This window comes from Terrapene carolina, unplaced genomic scaffold, assembly GCF_002925995.2.
Source record: "Terrapene carolina triunguis isolate 2854851 unplaced genomic scaffold, T_m_triunguis-2.0 Scaffold175, whole genome shotgun sequence".
In the NCBI taxonomy this organism is placed as follows: Eukaryota; Metazoa; Chordata; order Testudines; family Emydidae; genus Terrapene; species Terrapene triunguis.
The window spans coordinates 3,022,348-3,045,928 of NW_020664526.1; the positions used below are offsets into that span (position 1 = coordinate 3,022,348).

The following is a 23,581-nucleotide window of genomic DNA, read 5'->3' on the forward strand; positions in this document are numbered from 1 at the left end:
CTCAGATTTCCTTCATAAGAGACAAACAAGCTTAAAATTGAGATATTGATACTTACCCTTGTGTAAAGCACTTTGAGATCTGTGTATGAACAGCTCTAGGTATTATTATTATTCATGACAAAAAAATATTTCCTTGCCTCTCCAGGAATTTGAGCGGGAAAAGCATGCTCATAGCATATTGCAGTTTCAGTTCACGGAAATCAAGGAGACCCTGAAGCAAAGAGAAGAAATGCTCGAGGTAAGTAATTACTCCGTTGTCTTTAATGTGGTTGTTTGATTCATGTGTTCCAAACTAACAGTTAGAATATAGAAGGCTTAGACAGGAATGGAGAATCTTAGTCCCTGCCCCAAATTTCTCATCTGATGCAGTACTGTAGGTTGTCTGTTAGCCCTGAAAAGGTTAGGGCTGATGAAAACAAAAATATTTCAGAAGTACTGTTCGTAGTTGGATTTGTATGTTATGCTGTCTTTAATTTCCCAGAATAAGTTGTTATATGCTCTGGGCTCCTTCTTGTGGTGAGGCTGGAAGAAAGAGGACAATGGCATAAAACTCCAGTAAGGATTCAGAGCAAGATAGTTCCAGTAGACAGGTGTTTGTCATCATACTAAAGGTGAGAGGTTGGCTGTCCCTAGCTGGGTAGGTTTCAGGAGTTGCATTCATCTCTTTGAAGGAAAACAGTTGCATTTTGACTTAGAGAATATCCAAAAAGCCTTTCTGACTCCAGGAAATGTTATCCATAGCAACTTTAGAAGGCTTTTCCGTTTCCTCTGGGATGCATGTAGGTAGTTTGTTGTACTTTCTTAACACCTGATTTCATTGTTCTTTGCATCACTACAATCTTGAGTTTTTCTTCTGATTAACCCTTTACCTGCTTTCTGTCTCCTTGTGTGCCCCTGCCCCTCAGGAAATCCGACAGCTGCATCAGAAACAGGAGAGCTATATCAGGGAAATTTCTGATCTTCAGGAGACGATAGAGTGGAAAGACAAAAAAATAGGGGTAGGAATCGCGCACACCTTCTGAAATTTGCTCAGTTTCACACTGAGCTTCTTTAGCAGACTCTACACCTGCAAAACCTCATGAATGAAATATTACCCTATACAATGTGACCCACAATCTGTCTAATAGACTCTTTACATAGAATTGTGGCTTTAACTTAAAAGATAAGGTCCAAGAAAATGCTTATCTTCTGACCAGATTTGAAAATTCACTGGAGTTCATATAACATGGTGAAATGTGTGCACCCCATCATGGATATGTATAACCAAGAAAGGAGTGCCCTTTAGTAAAATACTGGCTATTCATGATGTGGTTTCAATGCTGAATGGAATTGGTTTTCTGTTCAAATGTATTACCTTTGCTCTTTTAAACCATAACTGCACTGTTGGAAAGGAGAAAGTGGGCTTGTTTATAGCTCACTGGACTCTTGGGATGAAAATCTTCTTTTTTTCCCCACCAGTGTAAACGAAATGTTAACTCTAAAGAGAAATATGGTATAGGGAGTGGCAGATGAGATGTGAAAGACTCTTTTCTTGGGTGGACAAAAGAAACCTGGCAAGTCGTTTGTCCATGATGTTGTCCTATGACTTATGGCAATTTGAAACCCACAATTTAAAATGGTCAAAGTTTCACTACTGCTGAGAATTTTATAAAAGTTTGTACTGCATGCTGCATACTTGAGGTATACGCACTATTTCCATGACAGACTGCAAAAGTTCCATGGACGCCACTGAGATCTGTCAGACCAGCTTTCATACACTTTCTTTAATGTATTTTGATTTAAAAAAAAAACACACCCACACAAAAGTACTATAGGAAATTCCAAGTCAAGAGTATAAAAATCTGTTCTTAGCTGCCTTATTGTATCTAGTTACTGAAAAATCGAATCCCAACACAGCGCAGGATATCAGAGGTTGAATATTTATTATGAACTCCCCAAACTGAAAGTTTGGATTAAGTCATATATTTACTCTATTTACATTTTTTTATGAATTTGTAAATTTAGCCTTTAATCTGTTAATTTTCTCCTTTTCATGCATGTCAGTTCCATTAACTTCTGAATATCTGAAACCTGCTTATTCTTATTTCTAACTTGCCTTACATAGTCTCTTCTCCTTTCTTGTTGTCTCCCTGCCTTCTGTCTGTTTGCTCTGTGAACACTCAGGCGTTAGAGAGGCAGAAAGAGTTCTTTGATTCCATAAGGAGTGAGCGGGATGACCTCAGAGATGAGGTGGTTGTGCTGAAGGAACAACTGAAGGTATGCCATAAGAACAGAAGAAACTCTTGTTGCTAAAGCAATTAAGTAATGAGTTGCTGGTTTCTCTTCTGGTGCACTGGACAGAAAAGCTGGTTCCAGCTATCCAGCACTGATGAGCCATATGTACATGTTGCTCTCATTCATTTCAAGAATTTGCTTTTTACTTATCTCATCTGTGATAGCTGGCATTCCTAATATAGTGAATATAGGTGAGGGGCTGTTGCCCAAGGAACATTTCAGATATTGGGCAACAGAGCTACTTTAAAAAGGTGATCAGATCTGTTCTGTCGGAACTTTGAACAAGGCATATTCTCATTGGTTTTGTGATGAAGCAACCACTGCTCAAAATATAAAGGGACAAGAATGTTCAGCCAAATATATTGTTTGAACACCAGACTTTAAAATGTTCCTTCCTTATCCACAGAAACACGGAATAATCCCAAACTTGGAAGTAGCCACCAATGGAGAGGCTTTAGATGGTCTCGATAATGAAGCACATTCAGATTCTACCAAGATTACTCCAGGAGCGACTCAGATCCTACAGACAGCTGGGGATGGGACACTAGGTAAGTGCTGACACTCCACTAGAGCAGTGATACTCAGACTATGGCTTGTGAGCCGCAAATGGCTCTTTAATGTGTCTCCTGCGGCTCTTTGCAGCACACGATATTAAAATCCTGGATGCTTTTACTGTGGTATTAACCAATTAAGTTATCAACTTGCACTGCTTAAATATGAATAGTACTATAGTAAATGAAACAATGAATTCACACTACCGGGGCTCTTTTAGGTAATGCTGATTGCTAATTTGGCTCCTGAACCACTGAGGTCTGAGTATCACTGCACTAGACTTTTCCATCTGTCTAATCCTAATTCATTCACTTTTTTGCTTGGAGATTGAGCATTCATTATTTGGACAATTAACCAGTCACGCAGCTTGTTGAATCACCTCCTATGCCTTTTTCTGCTTATTGATTATGATCGCTTCATTTCAAGCATATCATGACATTTTTCTGTACCTGCAAAAGGAGATTTTTATTGTATGGTCCCTTTGTTCTGCACCCTGAGAAAATAAATGGTCGTGACACAAGTATAAATACAAGATGAGTAGCAGCTTATTTAGCTTAATATTAAAACCTGAATTTAGGAATGTCCTCAACAATCCTACTGTTGCTTTGATTATTTTTTCTAACACAGAGAATTAAGCTGAGAGAGAACCAGAATAAGAGCATTTGAATTCTTATATGTAAATTTAGCACACAAATTCTGTAACTAATATATTATTGGAGAACATAAAGCTCTGCTGAACAACAGTTCAGTGTGCTGCTGCAAGACATTTTCACATAGTTCTAAATTCTTAATATCTAGTACTGTTAAGTATAAAGCAATTTATATTGCTGGAAATTTTGTAACAATTATATGCTCAGCAATGTGTACAGGAAGTATACATTATTTGTGTGTGTCCTCAGACAAGGAGGAATCTGGTTGGCAAAGATTCTGACTTGGTGCAATTATATTGTATAGTCAGAATCTGAACTGATTAGCTATTGAACTTCCCACTGTCTCATTAGCTCATGGAAGAGGAGGAAATACTCGTTTTTTATTTCTAAATTGAAATACTAGCAAATCTCAACAGGCAGCCAACCATGTAATTAGAAGTGGGAGTTTTCTCAGATTTAGCTGTTGGCAGCTTTTTCTCATTCCATTAGGTGAAAACAATTTGAAACAACAAAAACAGGGTCTGAGAACATTTAAAGTTATATCTAAAACTCTAGTCTGTTCTAACGTATTCTGATTCTATGGAAACAGGTACGTCATAGGAACAAAAGCTAATACCCGACATTGAGTGCTGGTTAACACCTGCTTTTTTGCTCCTAAAGTGCTGCAAATTGGAAGAAAAGTTATATTTTTAGACAATACTTGAGAGAGAAATATTGTCCCTTTTGGATGGATGTAGTGGCTGGAAGAAGCGCTAAATAACTGAGCTTCAACCTTGTGGGTTATGTCTGATATCCGTGCATTCAAAACATTTGCCTGCCAATCAGATCCCATCTTCCATAACACTCATTATACACACTTATTTATAAAATAGTGCCTGTTTTTTTAAGTCAATAGCTATATAAAATATTGCTGAGTATTAGGTAAGTTACTTGGTTGTAATGCCATCAAACAAACACAGCTTGGCAATAATAATACAGTATAGAGCAATGTGAGGGTTAAAAATATGGTGAATACTTGTGGATCATATAGCTTGTACTTGTTAGCAGCAAAAAAACCCCAAAACTCTACCTTTGTCTCATAATCTTAAATCTGCGAGTTTTGTTACATTACTATTAATAAACTGCACTGCTTGAAAAATGTTCATCTCATTTATGAAAGCTGTACTTCATACAGCTTCAACTAGAGAAATCTTTAACTTATCTGATGCCAGAATCAGATACAACTCTTGCTTTTGGGAAAGCGGGGGGGGGGGGGTTCACTGATCAGAGAATTTACTAATTCAATTGCTGCTTTGCCTCACGTAATTGGCAAAAGCTGATCTTTTATTAACCGATTCTTTTAATTCATTTTCTCTTTTGGGGTTTAAGTGGGGAGGTAAGTGTTACATGTTTAACAAATTTAAGTAGTCACCCCTTGGTGTAGTCCCTTCAACTTTCTCAATGGTCTTTTAGGCAGAGCGAATGAAGTGGAGATGAAAGATGAGATTTTGGAGGATGTGGGGAAAAGAGAAATCTTGCAGAATACTGAGCATGAGGAACACAAAGAGGAGTCTGAGGAGCAGGAAATTGTAAAGGAGTGTACGGAGATAAAGACATTGCATGCTGATGAAAATACAGAGGCAGAAAAAACCATGGAAGACAATGATGTCACATCAACAGTGATGTTAAGTAGTGGACGTGAGGAACAAATTCAAAGCCACACAGAACATGTTTCAGGAAATGTTTCTTCCACTGAAAATAGTGATATAATTGAGTTGAGAAAGGAAACAGAATCAGGAGATGATAGCATAGAAGCCCAACAGCCTGATAGTAAGGAATCTGAACATAGTAGTGATTTAAATCGCTTGACTAATGAGAATTGGGAAACAGGTACACTGCAAAGTCAGGGTATTGAGACTCCTCTGGGAATACCTACTGACATAGACACAGAGCATGAATCTGAAAGAGTTGCACAAGAGCAGAAAGTAACGCAAGAAGACTTTACAATTTGCCAGAGAGAAGACAGTATTGAAATATTTCAGGAAGCTCTTGATTTTGTGGTTAGCAGCCACGCGTCAGCTTCTGATCAGTCAGGATCACCAGAAGGTGCAAGAGCAGGTACAGGTAATGAAGAATCACATGTGGAGGCTCACACTGAAAGTCTCTGTCAAGCAGAAGAAAGCACTGAAAATGAGGTTATGAGTAGCTTGGAGAAACAGCTTGATGAAGATGAAGGGTGCATAGACAGAACAATTAGTAAAGTAGGGAGTGGTAAAAATGAGAGTGATACAGCCGAAGAACAAAATAAGACTGGAAATACAGTTCTGAGTCAGGGAAGGAAAGAAGTAGATTCTGTGGAAGAGGAGGGAGAAGCAGCATGTGAAAGTGAGGTCACACCAGATACAATTGTAAAAGAACAAAAGCCAGATGAAACACATACTCTATCCACTTTTTCAAAGAGCGATCTGATATTAGCGGAAGAGGAAGGAAATATGCAAGATGAGGCAGAGAATGAGAAGGATATTGCTGGGAGGGGACAAACAAAAGACATAGGAAAGATGGAAGAATTGACAGGCATGTTGGATGTACAACCAGATTCTGAAAACAAAAGGGTGGAAGAAGAGGAACCTGTGGCATCCCTAGATGAATTTGCAGAGGTAAAAGAGGGTGTATCGCATCAGACAGGGCAGGACCAAGATGTCATGAAAGAAAGTCAATCTCAAGAAACTATTTTAGTTCCTAGTCCCAGCGATCATGAAATTGAGGAGTCAAACACAGAAATGTGGGATGAATCTAGGAAAGGAAAGGAAAGTAGAAGTGAGTTGATGGAAGATGAGAGAACACAGGTAGAAACCCAAACAATTAAGTGCAGTGAAGAAATAAAGAATAATCCAATACAAGAAAAAGATAAGACTGTAGAAAATGAAATGCAGAAAGTAGTTAAACAAGAGGAAGATGAATCTAGACAAGAATTGACTCAAGATGTCAGTGTAATTATTGAAGAGAATGTTGATGATAAAGAGGCATCAGTGGAAAGTAGCGAGAAGCTGGATCTTCCAGACCAGCAGCATGATAGATTTGTTTCTGATGATAGTTCATTGCAGAAAATCACAAAACTATCACAGCAACTTAGTGAATCCCTTGAAGGCAACACAAAGGAAATGGAAGTTCAGAACACTGTGTTAGATGATGCATGTCAACTTAGCAGAAAAGAAAGGGATACAAAACAGATGGGAAATGTGAATGAGGAAGATGAAAATAAAGGAATAGAAGAGCAGCATGAATTACAAGAAGTTAAGAAACAGGAAGTTGTTCCAGATATTGAGGAAGATGCTGATTACCTCAAGACACAGAAAGCAGAGCTGGATGAGAAGCCTGATGAACAAGTTGAGGTGAAGGGTCAAGAGGAGGAAATAGTGGAAGATGATGGTAAAAAAATTGATTTTGATGATGAATTAGGGCCGATATTAAAAACTCCTGGAAAGCATGATGCTGAGGAAGTTAATACACAAATGTTGGAGGAAGTTAGGGAAAAGGAAATAGTCACAGAAACTGCCAAAACAGAAAAAGGTGAAAAGGAGGAAACTCATCAAAGCAAAACTCAGAGTGTAGAGAATGAGGGCATGATTACTGAAGGCAATGCTAGTATCCAGCAGGAAAAAGAAAAGGAAGCTGAAGAAGCCTGTCATTTGCAAACTGATGCATCTCAGTCTGCAGCTCCAGAAAAAGCATGTGATCTGGTGGAGGACGAAACTGAAAATGAAAAAGTGTTAGACAGCAATGATATGGAAAAAATAGCTGATGGATATTCATCAGAACAGGAGTTAGGAAACGTAGGCAACACTAGGGATGAAAGCAAAGAGGATATGCAAGCTAGTAGAAGGGGCAAGGGTAGATCTAAAGAAGATTGTATGATATCATGAGTTCAAAATCTAGGACCCAAATAAGTTACATACCATTTTATCGCTTTCAGTACAAAAATGCATTTTGCACAATAAATTAGACTTTAGAAATACTCTTTAAGTTTCTCTGAATGCAAGTCTCATAGTACAATGTCAGTCTATACATATGGACATCCATCCAAGTTATTTACTGCGATACATGTCCACCAGAGATTAAACATGTAGATTTGTTTTAAATCTCTCAGGTTTCATATTTGATCACCAAAAGAACAAGCAGCACAAATGTACTGTTCAGGTTCACGTCTAGTTAAAATGCTTTTAAGGCAGATCTCTCCTACCAAGAGACCTTAAATACTGCTCTTATTTTCTAGACTAGTTTTAAGCAAATTAGATGTTTTGAATGTACTTAAATACCTGCCATAGGTCTCTGTTAGTTACCATGAAGTGGTGATGTGCCTATCATAAAGCAGCTCTCAAGTATTACAGCACTTCTTTGTGAATATCTAAAGATTCAGGAACCAAATATCACTGCTAAAATTAAAAATATATATATATATAAACCCACTTTGTGTATGATTTTAGTATGAACACATTCCAAAGCATGGTATATAAGATAAACACACGAAATGCCAAAATATTAGTTAGGTCACTGTGAATCTGCTTAGTCTGCACACTTTGAAAGAACAGTATAGCGTTTAAGAAAGTAAAACTTGTTAGTCTTCTGAAAGGAATAAGTGTATACATGTTTACTTAATCTAGGCACTTTGCACCAGAATAAGCCTTCTACGTCATGTCTCTCACATGTGCTTTTTTATTTTGTTTAGGATTGTTTTGGTACACACACTGTGTGTAGATTTTCTGTCAAGTACATTTTATTGCAAAGTTAATAGTATGATAAAATATCTATTTTTCTTAGAGGAAAGTTTGTTTAAATTGCATTTCCTTATTGCATTGTCTTTTTTGCAAAAAATATGGTTATGAAAGAATGTTTTCTTATCTCAATATATATACTTTTTCCTTCCTCCTTGCCAGGATGAAGTCAATTTTGAATGTCTTAATCTTTTTGAATGTCTTAATCAGATAATTGGTATTGCTCTTTGTACTAGCCAAACCCGCCTTTTTGAAAATCTCTCTCAACAGTTAGATTGCTTGTGATAGCCTGAATATAAACAGTAGAGATGTATGTCTTTTATTTGCAAGTTTTAAACCAGCTGGGAAGAAATGTGTTTTTTGCAAGAGGAAACATTCTTTTAAACTTGTTTTAAGCAATGAAATCAATGCACACTCAAGGTTTTGGGTGGTCTATAGCAAGCTATTGCTCGTATTGCTGTTACAAAATTAGTAGAGTGCAAATAGATTGAAAAGATTCAAGATGTATATCACAAATGTACTGAGCTGTATATAATTGAAATAAACTTATTTTATACTTTAAAATACCTGTCCAGACCACTACTTGCAAACCTGCATCAAATTCAATCTAAACTGATGAGATTCGAAAAGCTTTTTTTGTAAAAAGGCATTGCTCAGTGGCTTTATGTATTGTAATTTCCCTAAATGTCTAAGTTCTTTCTTATTGACAATTTTTCCTCCATGCTATAGGTGGTAGAATTAATGTGATTTAATGAAACCTTGACCTCCACATCCCAGGAATTTCATACGACATTGCATGAGTCAGTAATTTTAAACCTACATTGCCTTTTACATGGCTTCCTTTCTGACACTGTGATGGCAGCTTTGGTGCAGTTTCTGTGAAAATGCGCAGTCCTTAAGATTGAGGACAATAAATGTTAATATTGGAATATAATCGTTATAATATTAATCTGATGAACTGCTACAGGTCTTCAAAGCACCTCTTATTGTATAGCACAGTTAACTAGTATGAAGATTTTTTCATTGCTTGAATCTCAAATGGAATATAAATAAATGTGCTCATTAGACTTTGTCAATAATTAGGAAGTCATTTATAATTAGATATGTGTTAGAATGATGCCTAATCCACTGAAGCATATACCAACACTTGGTATGTCTGGAGACAACTTGTTCACAAGGAGAAATGTAATTTAAATATTTCTGACATAATTATGGGGAAGTTAATACTAGTTTTTCAGCGTGTACACATCTGTAAGAACTTTTTAGAACATTAGTACAGGGCCAGGGAAACACATACAATGATGACTCATTTAATAACTTGGTCATATTGTCGTCTTCTGTTTTTCCAAACTTGGGCTCTGTCTACACTGGGCATTTGTCATGATTTCAGCATTCTGTGGCTAGCCATCGATGTAGCAGAGTTTTACTGGTGCAGCTACCTCCGTGACTGGCCACCAATTGCTGAAATCAGGGCAAATACCCAGTGTAGACAAGGCTTCTTAGGTCATTTTCGGATATGAATCGCCACTCATTTTTGTGTGTATGCTTTGAGTTATGTGCACTGCATGAGTGTGGTTCCATGCAGGCAAATCATCTTGAAAAGAACCACAGATAATAGGGAAAAATGGTTACTTACCAGTCCTCCAAGATTACACAGATGACACCCAGCAAAATGTCTACTGGTATATAGGAAACATGACTTCCCATGTAATAATGCCAAAGATTAGAAAGTATGCAACTGAAAATCAGATTTCTTTGGTGTGATACTTCCATAGTACATAACAGCTCATGTTTATAGCTACAACTGCTTTTAGCTGTGGAGGTCCCCTGGTCAGTCCCATATGATGGCAGTTGTCAGACGGACAAAGTAATCGGATGGTTTAATTATCGTGGACTTGAATCCTCCTTCAGTCAACAAAAGCACAAATTCGTGGAGGAAACTCATTGATTCTTTAATGAAATTCATGTCATGTCCGTAGTTTCTTTTGCATGTGGGGCTATTGAGTGATCAGAGCTAGCCTTTGGGGCCCTCCAAAGCCAGTGACCAACGGCTCCAGTTTATCTGGGTATCTAGCAAGGGCAGTGCTATTATCCGCTTTCATATACCAAAAAGAAGTTCCTAGTACTCTTCTTTCTAAAACTAGCCTTGAAAATTAGTCTCTGAAATTTTCCTAAAGATTCATGGTTTACTTGCAGTCCACCACCACCACCTTTTAGCTGCCACGCTGGCCTTTCGGGTCCACATAACCCATGGTTTGCGGATGGTCCCAATCCCAAATCAGTTCACAGGTCTGGGGGAGCAGTACTGCCCATGCTGCTACTGATGGCACTAGGACTCCTGCAAGTTCTCCCACTTGACTTCTTGCAATTGACCAGCTACACTGCTGGGCAGCCACCGCGACTTCTGGCCACAACTAAGATCGTTGACTAGCATGAGACAAAGCATAGGTTAAATGTGGGATGGAGAGCAAAGGTCTCCTGTATCCATATCTCAGCTCTGGCACTCTCTGTATAGCCTTTGTTCAAGTCACAAACTCTGTTTTAGTTTTTACCATCAGCAAAATGGGGATATGCTTTACCTGTAAAGTAGGAAACTAGCTACCACCCATAAAAGGCACCGTAGAATTCAGTAGAATCCTAGTGCCCCACAGACATTTGGCTTGTTAGAAAACTTGCAAAATTTCAAAATAAAAATATAGCGGGTTTGTGGATTTTTCTTCACAGACCCCAGTAAAAGCTCCTTTTCTATCCGTGTGATGAGGGGTGGAAAGGGGAGAACCTACAGAACTCCTTTTTTACACACACGCACGCATGCTAATTTTGTTTGTACCTAGAAGAACCATTTCACTTGCCCTCCCCCAAATCCTCACACCTACTCAAGACTCATGTGATTGAAGTAGACAGGAGTCCATTATGTTGTGGGGCGTGATGAGAAAAACTGCCTTGCAAATGCCCCCAAAAATGCAAAGGGCAGCTCTAAAAATAACTATGACAATTGCTTCCATTTCTGGACACTGCAGATATATTTCAAACACAAAAGGTATATGTTACCATACTGTAAATACTGTGGTAGTTGGGTAATAATTATATGTATATATGTGTGCATGGTTAATTTAGCTTCCAGAATTAAATGGACCATTTGGCAGGTGGGGCTAACTTTAAAATGGGACATTCTGTACTAAATTAAACCTCATTCTTTAGCAGTTTGCTTTCTGGGTCTTCTTCTGATGTTTGGCTTCCAACCCTGTCTCCAGCCTTGAAATACTTTTCCTTGCTCTTCTATTCTTTGGCTTTGTTTCCATTTTTCCTCTATTTTCCTTCTTTAAGCAGGGTATTCTGCTCTCCACCTCCCTTTGCTTTTCGGCCACTGTATATGCACATGCACATGCATATGTGTTTCAAACCAAGTTATTTATTTTGCAGGACTTACCACAACGTGTCATATGTGGGTAGTCAGCCGTCCCTCCCTTCCTCTCCACCCCCACTTTCAGTTTCATATCAGGAAAGTTTTGCTTTCCCAAGGAAGTATACAAAACGTGGTTTCACATCGATGCCTGGCTGCCACAATGATGAGTGTTCTTGAAATTCCTTGTGTCCTGTCCATTTCTTGGGCAGTTCTGAGTGCTGAATGGTTTCATACAGTAGATGTACAATGTTGCTGAACTGTCATGTTACTTATGATATGTGTGTGTGTTGTATCAGACACCACAGATAAAAAGGTGCAATTTCATAATCTTAGAATGACCTCTTTGTGATTATATGCACACCACAGTGATGAATTGCTGCATTATCCCGAGTTACCGTTGTTAGTTGTAGCTTTGCCATATATAGAGGCTTCCATTTAAAAAGTCAACATTTTCTCATTTAGCATTCACTGGTATCTGCGATGCCATAGTTATTTCCTGTGTTAAGTATAGTATGTCGACAAAGAAAAAGGATAATAATGTAGTGAGGACCTTTTGCATATAGAAGATCTAAAAAGCCCTACTGTCTTCATAATTTAAAAAATTCAAAACATAGTGTCGGTCTCTTACACAAATTATATCCTTAGGAGTATATTGAGTAAAATCTATAACTGATTGTGAGTTGTCAATTGCAAACTCTAAGAAATGCAAGAACTTTTTCCTGAATGAACTTCTAATGTTGGCAGTTAACTTAGGTAGGCCAGATCCTGATGTGGTAGTTGAGTATTCAGCACCTATAGGTTTGGCTCTATGTAGCTGACTGCGTATCTGTAAGGAGTGCTGTGGGGGTGTAGCTTCGTTGGTCGCAGGATACTAGAGAGGCGAGGTGGGAGAGATAATATATTTTACTGGACCAACTTCTGTCCACTCTGTGTGTCTGTCTGTAGGGAGCACAAAGTAATATATATGCTCTACAGAATAAGTATAAAACAAAACACTGAGCAGCTTGTAGAAAGGAAAATTCTGTTGGTCAAATTCAGCTGCTCTAAAGGAATACATTTTTCAATGTATTTTGTTCAGTATAAAGGTCAAATAAACTTGGTGGTAATGTAGCTCCATAGTTCATAAAATCACTTGTTGCATAAAACATATGGCACTTGCTGAAATGTTTCCCTTTGCCTCAAAGGGAAGAGACTAGTGTTTGTTTACTCACTTCAGTTTTCTTTTCTCAAAATTATCTTTTTAATTCTGCAAAATAGTGTGCTCTCTTGTGTTTGTATTCTGATCCCTACTGCTTCAAAATTCAGGTCTAACACAGCAAGTCGTCGAAGCCAACAATCTCCTATTCATATTCGACCTGAAGGACTAAAATGGAGAGAACCACTTCACCAGACTTTATTTCTTTAAAAAATATATATATATATATAATATACATATATATCACACAGGCAAATGTTTTACTAGAGATAACGAAAGAAAATGTTGTAGCCAAGCTACTTAGTTACAAAGATTTGAGTAAAGATTTTAAAATGTTAACGTGTGATTAGCAATGATTGCAGGTGTATATAATCTCTTGCTAATATTCCATTTTAAAGATTTGTGAGATTTTTGTGTTGCAGTTGTGTTTGACCCTAGAGTTCTTGCATGCTAACCTAAAGTAGAAGATTAGCCTGTTTGCATGCAGCTGGGTGCTGCTACTGAAGTGACAAGCATGCTCAGTGAGAATGCCATAACTTCCTTTGGCCGAAACCCCTTCCCAGTCCTGTCTGTGACCTCATTTCCTGTGGTACGTGCATAACTTCCTTCATCATTAGTTTCACTAACCTTCACAATTCTTTCTTTGATGAAATACAATATATACCCTGAAAGGTGTAAATCAGCACTGAGCTCTCTCTTTTCTCTTTCAGACAGACTGAAAAAGCTCATTGGTGAACGAGAATCCTTGCTAGAACAGGTAATTAACATATTTCAGTATTGCTGGATGCCTGGTAAGCGACATGGTGACGAGGAGATTTACAAGAGAACAAAATACTCCTATAACAGAAAGAGCATAGGTAATAATGCCCAACAAAGCACAGCAGCTGCTGCTGGAAATGCTGCTGCGATTGCTTCCCTTCCTGTGGTCAGTGTTTTTATTGCACAGGCGCTGGGGTCAGCTTTGCACACTGGCGGTACATTTATGGGGATGGGTATAAGGCAGATTTCTGCCAACACACGGTCATAGACGGGAAGGGGGACACTCTAAAACAATCTTCATAAAAAACTTCATCAGGATTTCAAACAGGGGATTTTTTCCTCCCCAAATGAGCTAGTTGCATGTTACAGGGCTAACTGCCTTGTAGACCCCTCCTGGTCTCTTCGAGGGTGCCCCATTCAGGTCTCTGGCCTCACACAGCCACCTTTCTTGGAGTGGAATCGTGCTTTTCTTCTACTCAGACTAGGCCTTGCAGGGCAGTCCCCAGAGTGAACCATGATTATCTCAACAGGCAGTTCTGGTCTCTCGGGAAGCAATGATGGTGATAAACAGTGAGCAGACAGCCTTCTTAAAGCAAAGACATTCCAGAGAAACCCGCCCTTTAAACAATAAACAGACTGCATGCTGGCCTGTCTTTGCATAAGGCTGATCATTAAGACTATCATTTTGTCATGGATATTTTTAGTAAAAGTCATGGACAGGGAATGGGCAAAAAACAAAAAGATCACAGAAGCAATGACCTGTCCTGGCTGGGAGCTGCAGGGATCCCAGTGGCTGGGAGGGGTCCCCCCACTACCTTGTAGGGCTGGGAGCTGAGGGGGGGTGGTCCCCCTGCTGCCCGCGACGGCAGGGGAGCTACGGGGGGGAAGGGGACCTGCTAGTGGCAGAGGCTGGGAAACTGGGGGGGCCTCACCCAGCCGCTGAGCAGCTCCGGCATCTGGAAGCTGCAGGGGGTCCCCACCCATGGCCACTGAGCAGCTCCGGAGTCCATCTGCCGCTGGCGACTGGGAGCTGTGGTGGGGCCCCGGCTGCTTGTGGCGGCTGAGCCGCTGTGGGGGCGGGGGGGACCCCTGCCAACAGTGGCAGCTGGGCAGCTCAGGGGTTGCAGCTGGTCAACTTCAGGGATCCCGCCACCTTGAGCAGCTGCGGGAGGGTCCCCCACCGCCCACGGAGACTAGGCTGCTGCGGGACCCCTGCTGCTGGCAGCGGCTGGTTAGCTGTGGGGCCCCCAATGTCACAGGGGTCATTAGAAGTCACCGATTCCGTGACTTCCGGGACCTCCATGACATAAACTTAGCTTTCTGTGAATATGAGGGAAGCCCTACTTCATATTCCCTCCATCTCCTTGGACAGCTGCTGACAATCTTTTTGTTTCACAACGTACAGTTTAGGAGGAGAAATGCAATAGGAATATAATAGCTGGGTAAATGAGAGCCAAATTATTGATGGTAAAACTATACATCATAAAATTCCAAGACAGAACATATATGCAGACCTTTAAAAGCTGACTTGTTTCCTGATAGATGGTAAATTCTTTGGCAGCATAAAGATTCCCATCAGTTATTCTCTTGAGACCTTTGGGATTATGATTGTTCATCTGCATTAACTCATGTTGTAAAAAATCTGACTCTTTAAATTAATTCGCATTCAGAGGATAAACTGCATTACCAATAACACTGTCCCCTCAATGTTACGTACTAGTTCTACTCCAGAATCTACACCCTGTTTCCCAAATAACCTCCCATGTTAAACAGTGCTGCAAAGGAACACGTAGGAGACAAATTTATGACAACATATATTGTGAGACAGATGATCTAAGTATGACATTCCTTCTGGCCAAATGAACTTTTGTGGGGGGCAGTCTGTAGATTGATTTGACCGCTCTCTGTAAAGACACTGAAATTAATGAATTATTTTGGGACTTTCAGATTAAAACACTAAAAGGACAACTGGAAGAGAAGCAGAAGAATGAGAAGATGGAGAATCTGCAGTCTGAAGATGAAGTTCTTGAGAATGGGACAGATATGCACATGATTGATCTCCAAAGTAAACTTAATTTCCGTTTAAAGAGTAAACTGCTAAGTGCAGTATATGGACAAAACAGTACAAATATTGGTTTAAACTTGACTCTTGAATTCTGAGAGTCTCTCACTTACAGGCTATCTTGCCTATCCACTTGTTCAATTCATTCTTGTTATGTTGGGAGAATTTTCAGTGCCACGGGCAGTTAGATAAGATTCTACAGTAGGTGCAGGAGGGGGGTGTCTTTAGCATTTCAGTTTCCACTTTAAAGACTATGCTGCACAGAAACCTCCTTTGTATTATCAAGTAGGACTGGGTGGGGGCTCTCTTCCCACTACCAATTCTGCTCTTAGAATTGTCACGTGATGTGATCTGAATCGCTCCCTGCTCACAGGGACTGGAGGGTGTATGCGTACCAACTTGCACGTATAGGGGAATGTTACAGAATATTTCATGCCAAAGCACAGAGCATGAACCACCTGCCCACCAGCCAGCCCCACATAGTAACAATGCAACATTTTAAAGCTCCAGCATTTTACGTACTGGAGCCCTGTCCAGATTGTTCCTACATTTCTGATAACAGATTTGTCATTTTTTTAGGAGATGCCAACAGACAGATCAGTGACCTCAAATTTAAACTTGCAAAGTCTGAACAAGAGATAACAACTTTGGAGCAGAATGTAAGTTTGCACCTGGAGAGAGAGTGATCAGCTAAGAAATATAGTTCCATGATAAACTAAGGCTATGTCTACGCTGCCAGGCAGGTCAGACTACGGGGGTGTGAATAACAATGCACACCAAAGTGCTGTAACTCCCGTCAGGACACTACGGGCGCAGACTGAAAGGTTCTAGTTCGCACTAAGGTATACTCCTGGGGGAATTCTGCACCAAAAAAAATTCTGCACATATTTTAAAATTCTGTATATTTTATTTGTCAGAATAACACAATATAATCATGTCAGTTTCAGTTATTTTGGTAATTATTTCAAAATGCCTACCTGTCAGCAAGCATGTCTGCCATACAGACAACAACAAAAGATTCCCCCAGGAGTAGAGAGTTAAAGAAATCCCTTCCACAACCCAGTTGGGTGCCTCAGTCTGGGTGTGTGTCGCATGCCAGCTGAGCACATCTTGGGAGAAAACTCTGCTCCTGCGGTCTTTTAGTTGATTCTCATTTTTTCACCCTGCCCCCGTAGGGTTACCATATAGAGGTTTCCAAACAGAGGATACTGCTGGGGGGGAGTGGGAGGTGGAGCTGGAGGGGGTACAGTTGGAGAGTGCTGGAGGTGGTATTTGGGGATGCTGGAGAGGTCCGTACTGGGAGAGGATATTTGGGGAGGTGTTAGAGGGGGCTATGTGGGGCTCCTGGCCCAGACACCCACACCCCCTCCCCACAGAACCCAGCTGCGGGGCCAGACACCCGCACCCCCAGAGCCCAGGGATCCAGAGGGAAAAACAGCCTGATGCTGAGTCCTGGGCACATATGGAGTTTCCTGCACACCACCACCTTCCTTCAGGGCATGCTGGGAACTTCAGCGGCTGGGAACCTTGGCAGTGTTCTCTATTTGCGAGCTTGGGAGCCAGGCTCTGTGGGGTCCAGCAGCCTCTGTAGGCTGCCAGCAGTTCTGCAGTGCAAATTCTAAGGGAAAAAATAAAATTGTGTGCAAATTGTGCGTTGTGCAGTGGTGCAGAATTCCCTCAGGAGTAAAGGTAGTCCTGTTTGAAAAGTACTACATTAACATGGACTATGAACCTTTCAGTTAGTACTCGCAGCATCCACATGGGGGAGTTACAGTGCAACAATTTGGTGTGCACTACTATTCACACCCTGTAGTCCAACCTCGGAGGCAGTGGAGGCAAGCCTTTAGTCTTGCTTGCTGTAACAAGCTTTGAAGAAAGGATTGTTAGGGATTCAGAACTATCTCATTGTGTTCACACAGACTGGAAATACTTTCATTTACGTATAGGAAATATTATTCTATAAATGTAGAGTTCAAAACAACAATCAACTTCAAGGATCTGTATTAACACCATTTTGAAAATACAAGAACACTTTAGTGTGTGGTTATATCCAGATACCTGCAGTTCTTGACTGGCTGGAGGCAAATGGTGTGGAGTATGAGTCATGCATAACACAGTTGGGTGTCACTGCTCATTATGCCTTTTGTCCTGCATAAGTCAGCAACACAGTTATTCTTCAGAGAGGAAAGAATGGCCCTACTTAGTCACTGGTTGTAGAGAAGTTTGCCCTGTTTAACTTTCGGTGTAGGTAAGTTACGTTTTTTTTAATACATTGAAACATTTCCCCATATCGTTGGTAGAGTATTAGAGAAGAATGCCAGTAACTGACACCTCTGTGGCATAGTTTTTCTCAGAACATGCCCTTCATTCTAATAAGACCACAGTGTAGACTCCCAACTTCACTGGGTTGCCAAAGGAAAGACAGGATTAGAAGTTTTTACCTGTACACAGTTCTTAATGGTGTACTTGCTTTTTAACCTTAGGTAATACGGTTGGAGGGTCAAGTAGCTCGATACAAATGTGCTGCTGAAAATGCTGAAAAAATAGAAGATGAACTGAAAGCTGAGAAACGCAAACTCCAAAGAGAGGTAATTTACCGTTACATTATAGATGAGCAAATTCAGTTTCTACAGAGGATTAGCAGACACATCTCTGAAAGCTTTTTTTTTTTTTTTCCCACAATAGTTGCCATGTAAATGACTACTTTTGTATTGTTCCTGTTAGTCGCGCTGAAGGATTTGGCCAGAATCTTAGTACTCTTAAATCTGGTTAATGCAAATGCAACTGTGACAACTCACGATAGCACACTTCCCTTGAACTGATTACTGTAACTGATTCTTAGGTAACGTCATCCTTAATGCCTAGCGCCTCTCTCTAACTTGTATCAGACTTGGTGCTACTGACTAGACTGAAGCTCTCATGTCCCAGGGTCATATCCTTCAGTACAGTTCTACTTCAATGACAGTGTCATTTACAAGTGTCAAATCCAAATGTTCATTTGAGTCAGCGTACATAAGACTTGAATAATTGGTGTTTGTACTATAAAAACCGTTACAAGTGTTGGCATACATGTCCTTTAACTAACGTCATTAAGAATCAGTTCTCAATTACAGCTTCTGTTTTTGTACTTTCAAATCTTTGACACTATTAGGATGTGTAAATGAGAAATTAGTGGGAAGCTGGGAATACTGGCATTGGGGTATCAGAGGTCGTGTTTCATCATTTAACCACAATGACACAGAATCAACAATAAAGGACCTAGAAGATAGGCCCCCCCATCAACTTTAGATGTTTGGCAGAAGTCTAAATTAAAGTCAAGCACTTACACTGATTGACATTGCAGCTACTGAACTAGTCTTCCTTGCTTGTTGTTTTGATCCTGTCCCTCAATGGGCTCCCCACACATGATCACCTCAGATTTAAACATCTTGTCATCACCTTCAAAGTTCTGTATAATTCTGCCCCGTCCTACTTATCTTTTGTCAAGCTTGATATTGTCCACCTCTCCAGTCCACCAGTACTCTAGCCCTTGTCTGCTCATTTGTCAGTTTCTTACACAATAACCTCTGTGCCGCCTTCATTGTGGCACTTTCTGCATGGTGCAACCTCACTGATCTCATCCACAGAGCCCCTACTCTGTCGACATAAGGCCTTCTTAAAAGACCCATTTCCGCCATGCTGCCTATAATGAATCAATGACTTGCTTATTGATGTTCCTGTTCCTTTTCCCCAAAGCACTCTCTACTTGTCTGTCCTTATAGTGTGAGACCACTGGAGCAGAAACTATCCTTCATGAGTGTTTGGGAAGTTGGTGCGACCATAAATATATAGTAAGCAAATGTAATAATCTTCAGGCACCTAAGTAAATGGCCTGAATTTCAGAGGTGCTGAACGCATATTATTCCTCTTGGAGTTCGCATTGACTTGAGAGAGAATGAGGTTTGCTCAGCACCTCTGAAATTCAAGCTATTTAGTTGGTGTGACATTCCCCAGGGTAGAATGTGAGAGTTGAACAGCAGTGTCCCCTTAACTCTAGCCTGGGGTGCCTTTTACGCTGCTGTGCTGTCAGAACATCCACTCTTGGCCTGCTCACACAGCCTTCAGCGTTCAAATTCACTCCTAGCTAAATACATGAGCACTCTGACCAGTCACTCATTAATTACATACAGGGCGACACCCACAAATTCTTAGTCCCAGACTTTCCAGCAAAAATGTGCATCTTGTACTGTCCAGCACACTACTGAACAATGCAAGCTCATAGAAAGTCCATAATTTCATCAAAGGAAAGGGCTCATCCCAAAAAGAGTTTCCCACGCACTTTAATCCAAACACACTGGTTAAGATAAAACAATAAGCTAAATTTATTAACTACAGAAAGATAGAATTTAAGTGATTACAAGTGATAATGCATAAAAGCTGGGATTTAGTTACAAAAGAAAATAAAAGAATAATAAGCCAGCTAAAACCTCACGTAAAAAGCTAATAACTTAAAAGCAAAGGTTTCGTTTCACCATACACTGTCAATTTCGCATGCTGGGTCTCCTTGCAGCCTGGGACCATTCCCTCCTTAGTTCAGTTCTTTGAGATTCATTAATGTCCTGATCAGAGAGATGGGAGAAGGAGAGGTGAAGTCAAGCATTTTCCTTCTCCTTTATAACTTAATTTCTTGTGCTAGAAATATCCTTGCTAAATCATGGTGACACAGTCTGTTGTGGACGTGAGGTTTGAAATGTTCCTGTGATGCAATGCAAATTGCTTATTCACACCTCCCCCCTCCCTGTGGGAGAATGGCCACATAAGTATCTCATTTTTTTTAACACCTGGGTGGGGCCAGTGTCTCTTTGTCTCTGAAAAACTGCTTTGTGGGTGTTACCCAGAATTACAACATATTTCAGTAACAATCATATAGTAGAATCTCATAACTTTACATATAGTGTTGCTATACATATTTAAATGGGATAATAATGTTCAGCTGATTATGACTTTTCAAATGATACCTCACAAGTCATACTTTGTACAGAAGTTATCATAGTCTTGTAAAAGAGGTGACCATAATAGTATAGACCATCACACTTGGATGGTCCGAATTTGAGGCATGTTGGTTTGGAAAAATGTCTTATGAATAAAATGCACTGTGTGGCTTTCAAAGTAATGGTGCAGGCAGTTGCTTAATTTGTCAGAACTTGTTGAAAATCCATCGGGACCTTCTGCTTGTTCTTGTAATGAGGTTGCAGCAATATGGAAATCAGGAAGAGTTAGTGTTGGTAAAACACCCAAGCCACATTCTTTGGGAAAGGAAAAACATTTCAAAAGCTAGTGATGGCTTTTCCTTTGCTTCTTCCTTTCAGCTTCGCTCAGCATTGGATAAAACTGAAGAGCTTGAAGTTAGCAATGGCCATCTAGTGAAACGGCTGGAGAAGATGAAGGCCAATCGAAGTGCTTTACTATCTCAGCAATAATAGCCGGCTTTCACTGAAAACTACTACTTGATGGAATGAGAACAACATTGGAGATGCTTGTCTTTTGCTGTTTGGGATGCTTTATCATCATGCCTTCTGAGAACAAACAAAAAACCCACCCCAAACACATGCACTCATTTGCTATATGCCACCAAATTGTGGTTCTCTCTACGCAGATTCAATCCTGCTGCACTATATACATCGGAGTAGCTGATCCAAATGACTGGGCCTGTAGATGCCCTTCCACACTGTATGGTTGGTACATTTGCAGTACAGTACCTGTATACCATTTAACAAGCACACCGGGCATCGTGTTAGTTCTTCATCCCGAAAAGCACAGCAGCCGTTTTTTGCCATTTAAAATGGTGTTAAAAATAAAGATTTAAACTGGGACTTGAATTTTGTCTTGCTGAAATTTAGGGGGGAGAAAAGCTGTAATTTCTGGACTTCTCATGGCAGTATCTTCAATTTAGTGACTACAGTAGTATATTCATAGTAGGCTGTTCATTAACAAAACACTGTGGAACCACAAGCCATTACAAAGCAAAACTCCTTCAGTGGAAACCATGGAAGATGATGGTCTTGGAAGCAAAAGTGACCTTAAATGACTTTGCCAATAAAACAAAGGTGTTTGGAAGGAATTTTGCACCAGTTCAATCATAAGACTATTTTATTTCAGGGTGAATAGGCAATAGCTTCACTGAATTACAGCTTTTTATGTGTATTATTTAATCCCTATATTTGGAATTGAAGTAAACTACTTCTTTTAAAGGATGTAATAATGTTGCATAAATAAACCAGAGTAAGGCCATGTTTTAAAAAAGGTGGACTGCACTTACGTCATTTCACTACAGTTGTCAAAGCAAAAGTAGCTGAGAAGTAAAGAAGCACTTTAGAATACATTGCTACATCGATTTTTCTACAAGTTCTGTAATTGCAAAACTGTTCCTTGGGAATTTTACAAAACAATTTTCCACTTGAAAAAGAAAACATAACCAATTAAAATATCCCAGGCAGTTTTTACAATCTAGTGACTCTGTTAGCATTACAGCTCTGCTTCATTAGAAAAGATTTATAATATTGAATTCAAAGCAGTTATCTGAGAAATAAATCCCAGCAATTTGTCCCCCCTCCAGAGAAAGCTTGTAGTACATAAGGAATGCAGATGATTATTGTACAAAACTCCCAAAAACTCTGTTCCAGATATAAGATTAGATATCTCTTCAACAGAAATAATTTTCCATGAATGCTGACTCTTCTAGACTCCCTTCACTTCTGTTGCTTGCCACGTACTAAGCCAAATTCAGGGTCAAGAGGCCAAATTTCTCCTTAACCTCAGCTTTAGATTTCTGGTCCACATACTGTTCTTGCATTTCCCTCCTATTTAGAAGTTAGAATGCAGGACACTGCTGTTGTCCACTAAAGGAAGTATTGCTGATCTTGGTTTAATTACCTTCGAAGATCAGATAAAAATGTTAATTGGATGTGTTTCCCTGGCTAGAGAAGGAACACTCCTCATTCCATCAGAATGAATTCAGGCATCTGGCTTACCTCAGTGGGGAAGGAGTAGATCAGTGTTTTGGAAGAGGGAGTTGGGATGAGGAGGCCTTTGTGGTCTTAGAGAAATCAGAGAAATGTAGGGCTGGAAGGGCCCTCAAGAGGCCATACCCCTGCACTGAGGCAGGACTAAGTATACCTAGACCATAATTTCTTGCCCTTGTCAATCGGATATAGAGCTGTACAGTGGGTAAAAGGACGCCTTTAAATGAAATCTCCACCTCCAACTGGGCTTTTATGGAAAGACTCTTCAGATGCAGAGCCAGGTTTCTTGCTGAATACCTCAAACTAGATGTAGAAACCAGATTTGCAACTTTCTGTGACTTTTCTAATTTCTGGTGTATAGAGCCTCTAGTGTCTACAAAATACAATGAAGTTTTTTATTAAAATAAACATACCATAGTATTTTATTAAAGGATTAAGTTGTGTGATTGCCGCTTGGCATATCTTCTTGTGGTAGTGGGGAAAATACTGTCTTGTGACAAAAATCAGGGGGGAAATCGGTAACAATAAGGGTTGGGCCAAAAAATTTAAACAAATATTTTGTTCATCAGGAAGTGCTGTGATTTTTTTTTAAAGAAACTTTCATCTTGCATCCATGTGCATTAATCTCTTTATCACAGACAGAAGTCAAATCCAAATTTCATAACCTGGATGCTTATGCCTCTAAGAAATCTTTCAGTGTGTAATAAACTAGCTGAATATCCAAACCATAATTTGTTCCCTCTGAATCTCCGTATGACCTAGGTTTAGTTGTAAGGGAAAAAAATATCAATTGGTTGTAGCACATTAATGTTTATTTTCCTATGAAGAATGCACACTAACAGGGCTTTAAATGGTGGTAACAACATTGGCTCCAAACCGCGGGGAAGTCAATGCATCCGGTTGGAGTTCAAGGGTATGTCTACACTGCAGC

At 39.9% G+C, this 23,581-nt stretch overlaps 1 protein-coding gene across 3 annotated transcripts in view; it reads left to right on the forward strand.

Moving 5' to 3' along the window:
- Window positions 1-22,462, forward strand: part of LOC112107632 (leucine-rich repeat flightless-interacting protein 2) — a 185,254-nt gene extending 162,792 nt beyond the window's left edge. For 2 of the 3 annotated variants that reach the window (XM_026654004.2, XM_026654005.2), the window contains exons 18-26: window positions 146-238; window positions 906-998; window positions 2,164-2,256; window positions 2,681-2,822; window positions 13,539-13,585; window positions 15,535-15,652; window positions 16,229-16,308; window positions 18,133-18,237; window positions 20,998-22,462. In XM_026654004.2, the coding sequence (XP_026509789.1) occupies window positions 146-238; window positions 906-998; window positions 2,164-2,256; window positions 2,681-2,822; window positions 13,539-13,585; window positions 15,535-15,652; window positions 16,229-16,308; window positions 18,133-18,237; window positions 20,998-21,108 (882 nt within the window). In that variant the 3' untranslated portion in view covers window positions 21,109-22,462. The remainder of the gene's footprint in view (window positions 1-145; window positions 239-905; window positions 999-2,163; window positions 2,257-2,680; window positions 2,823-13,538; window positions 13,586-15,534; window positions 15,653-16,228; window positions 16,309-18,132; window positions 18,238-20,997) is intronic. The other variant, XM_026654006.2, reaches the window with a different exon arrangement.
- Window positions 22,463-23,581: the final 1,119 nt, after the last annotated feature.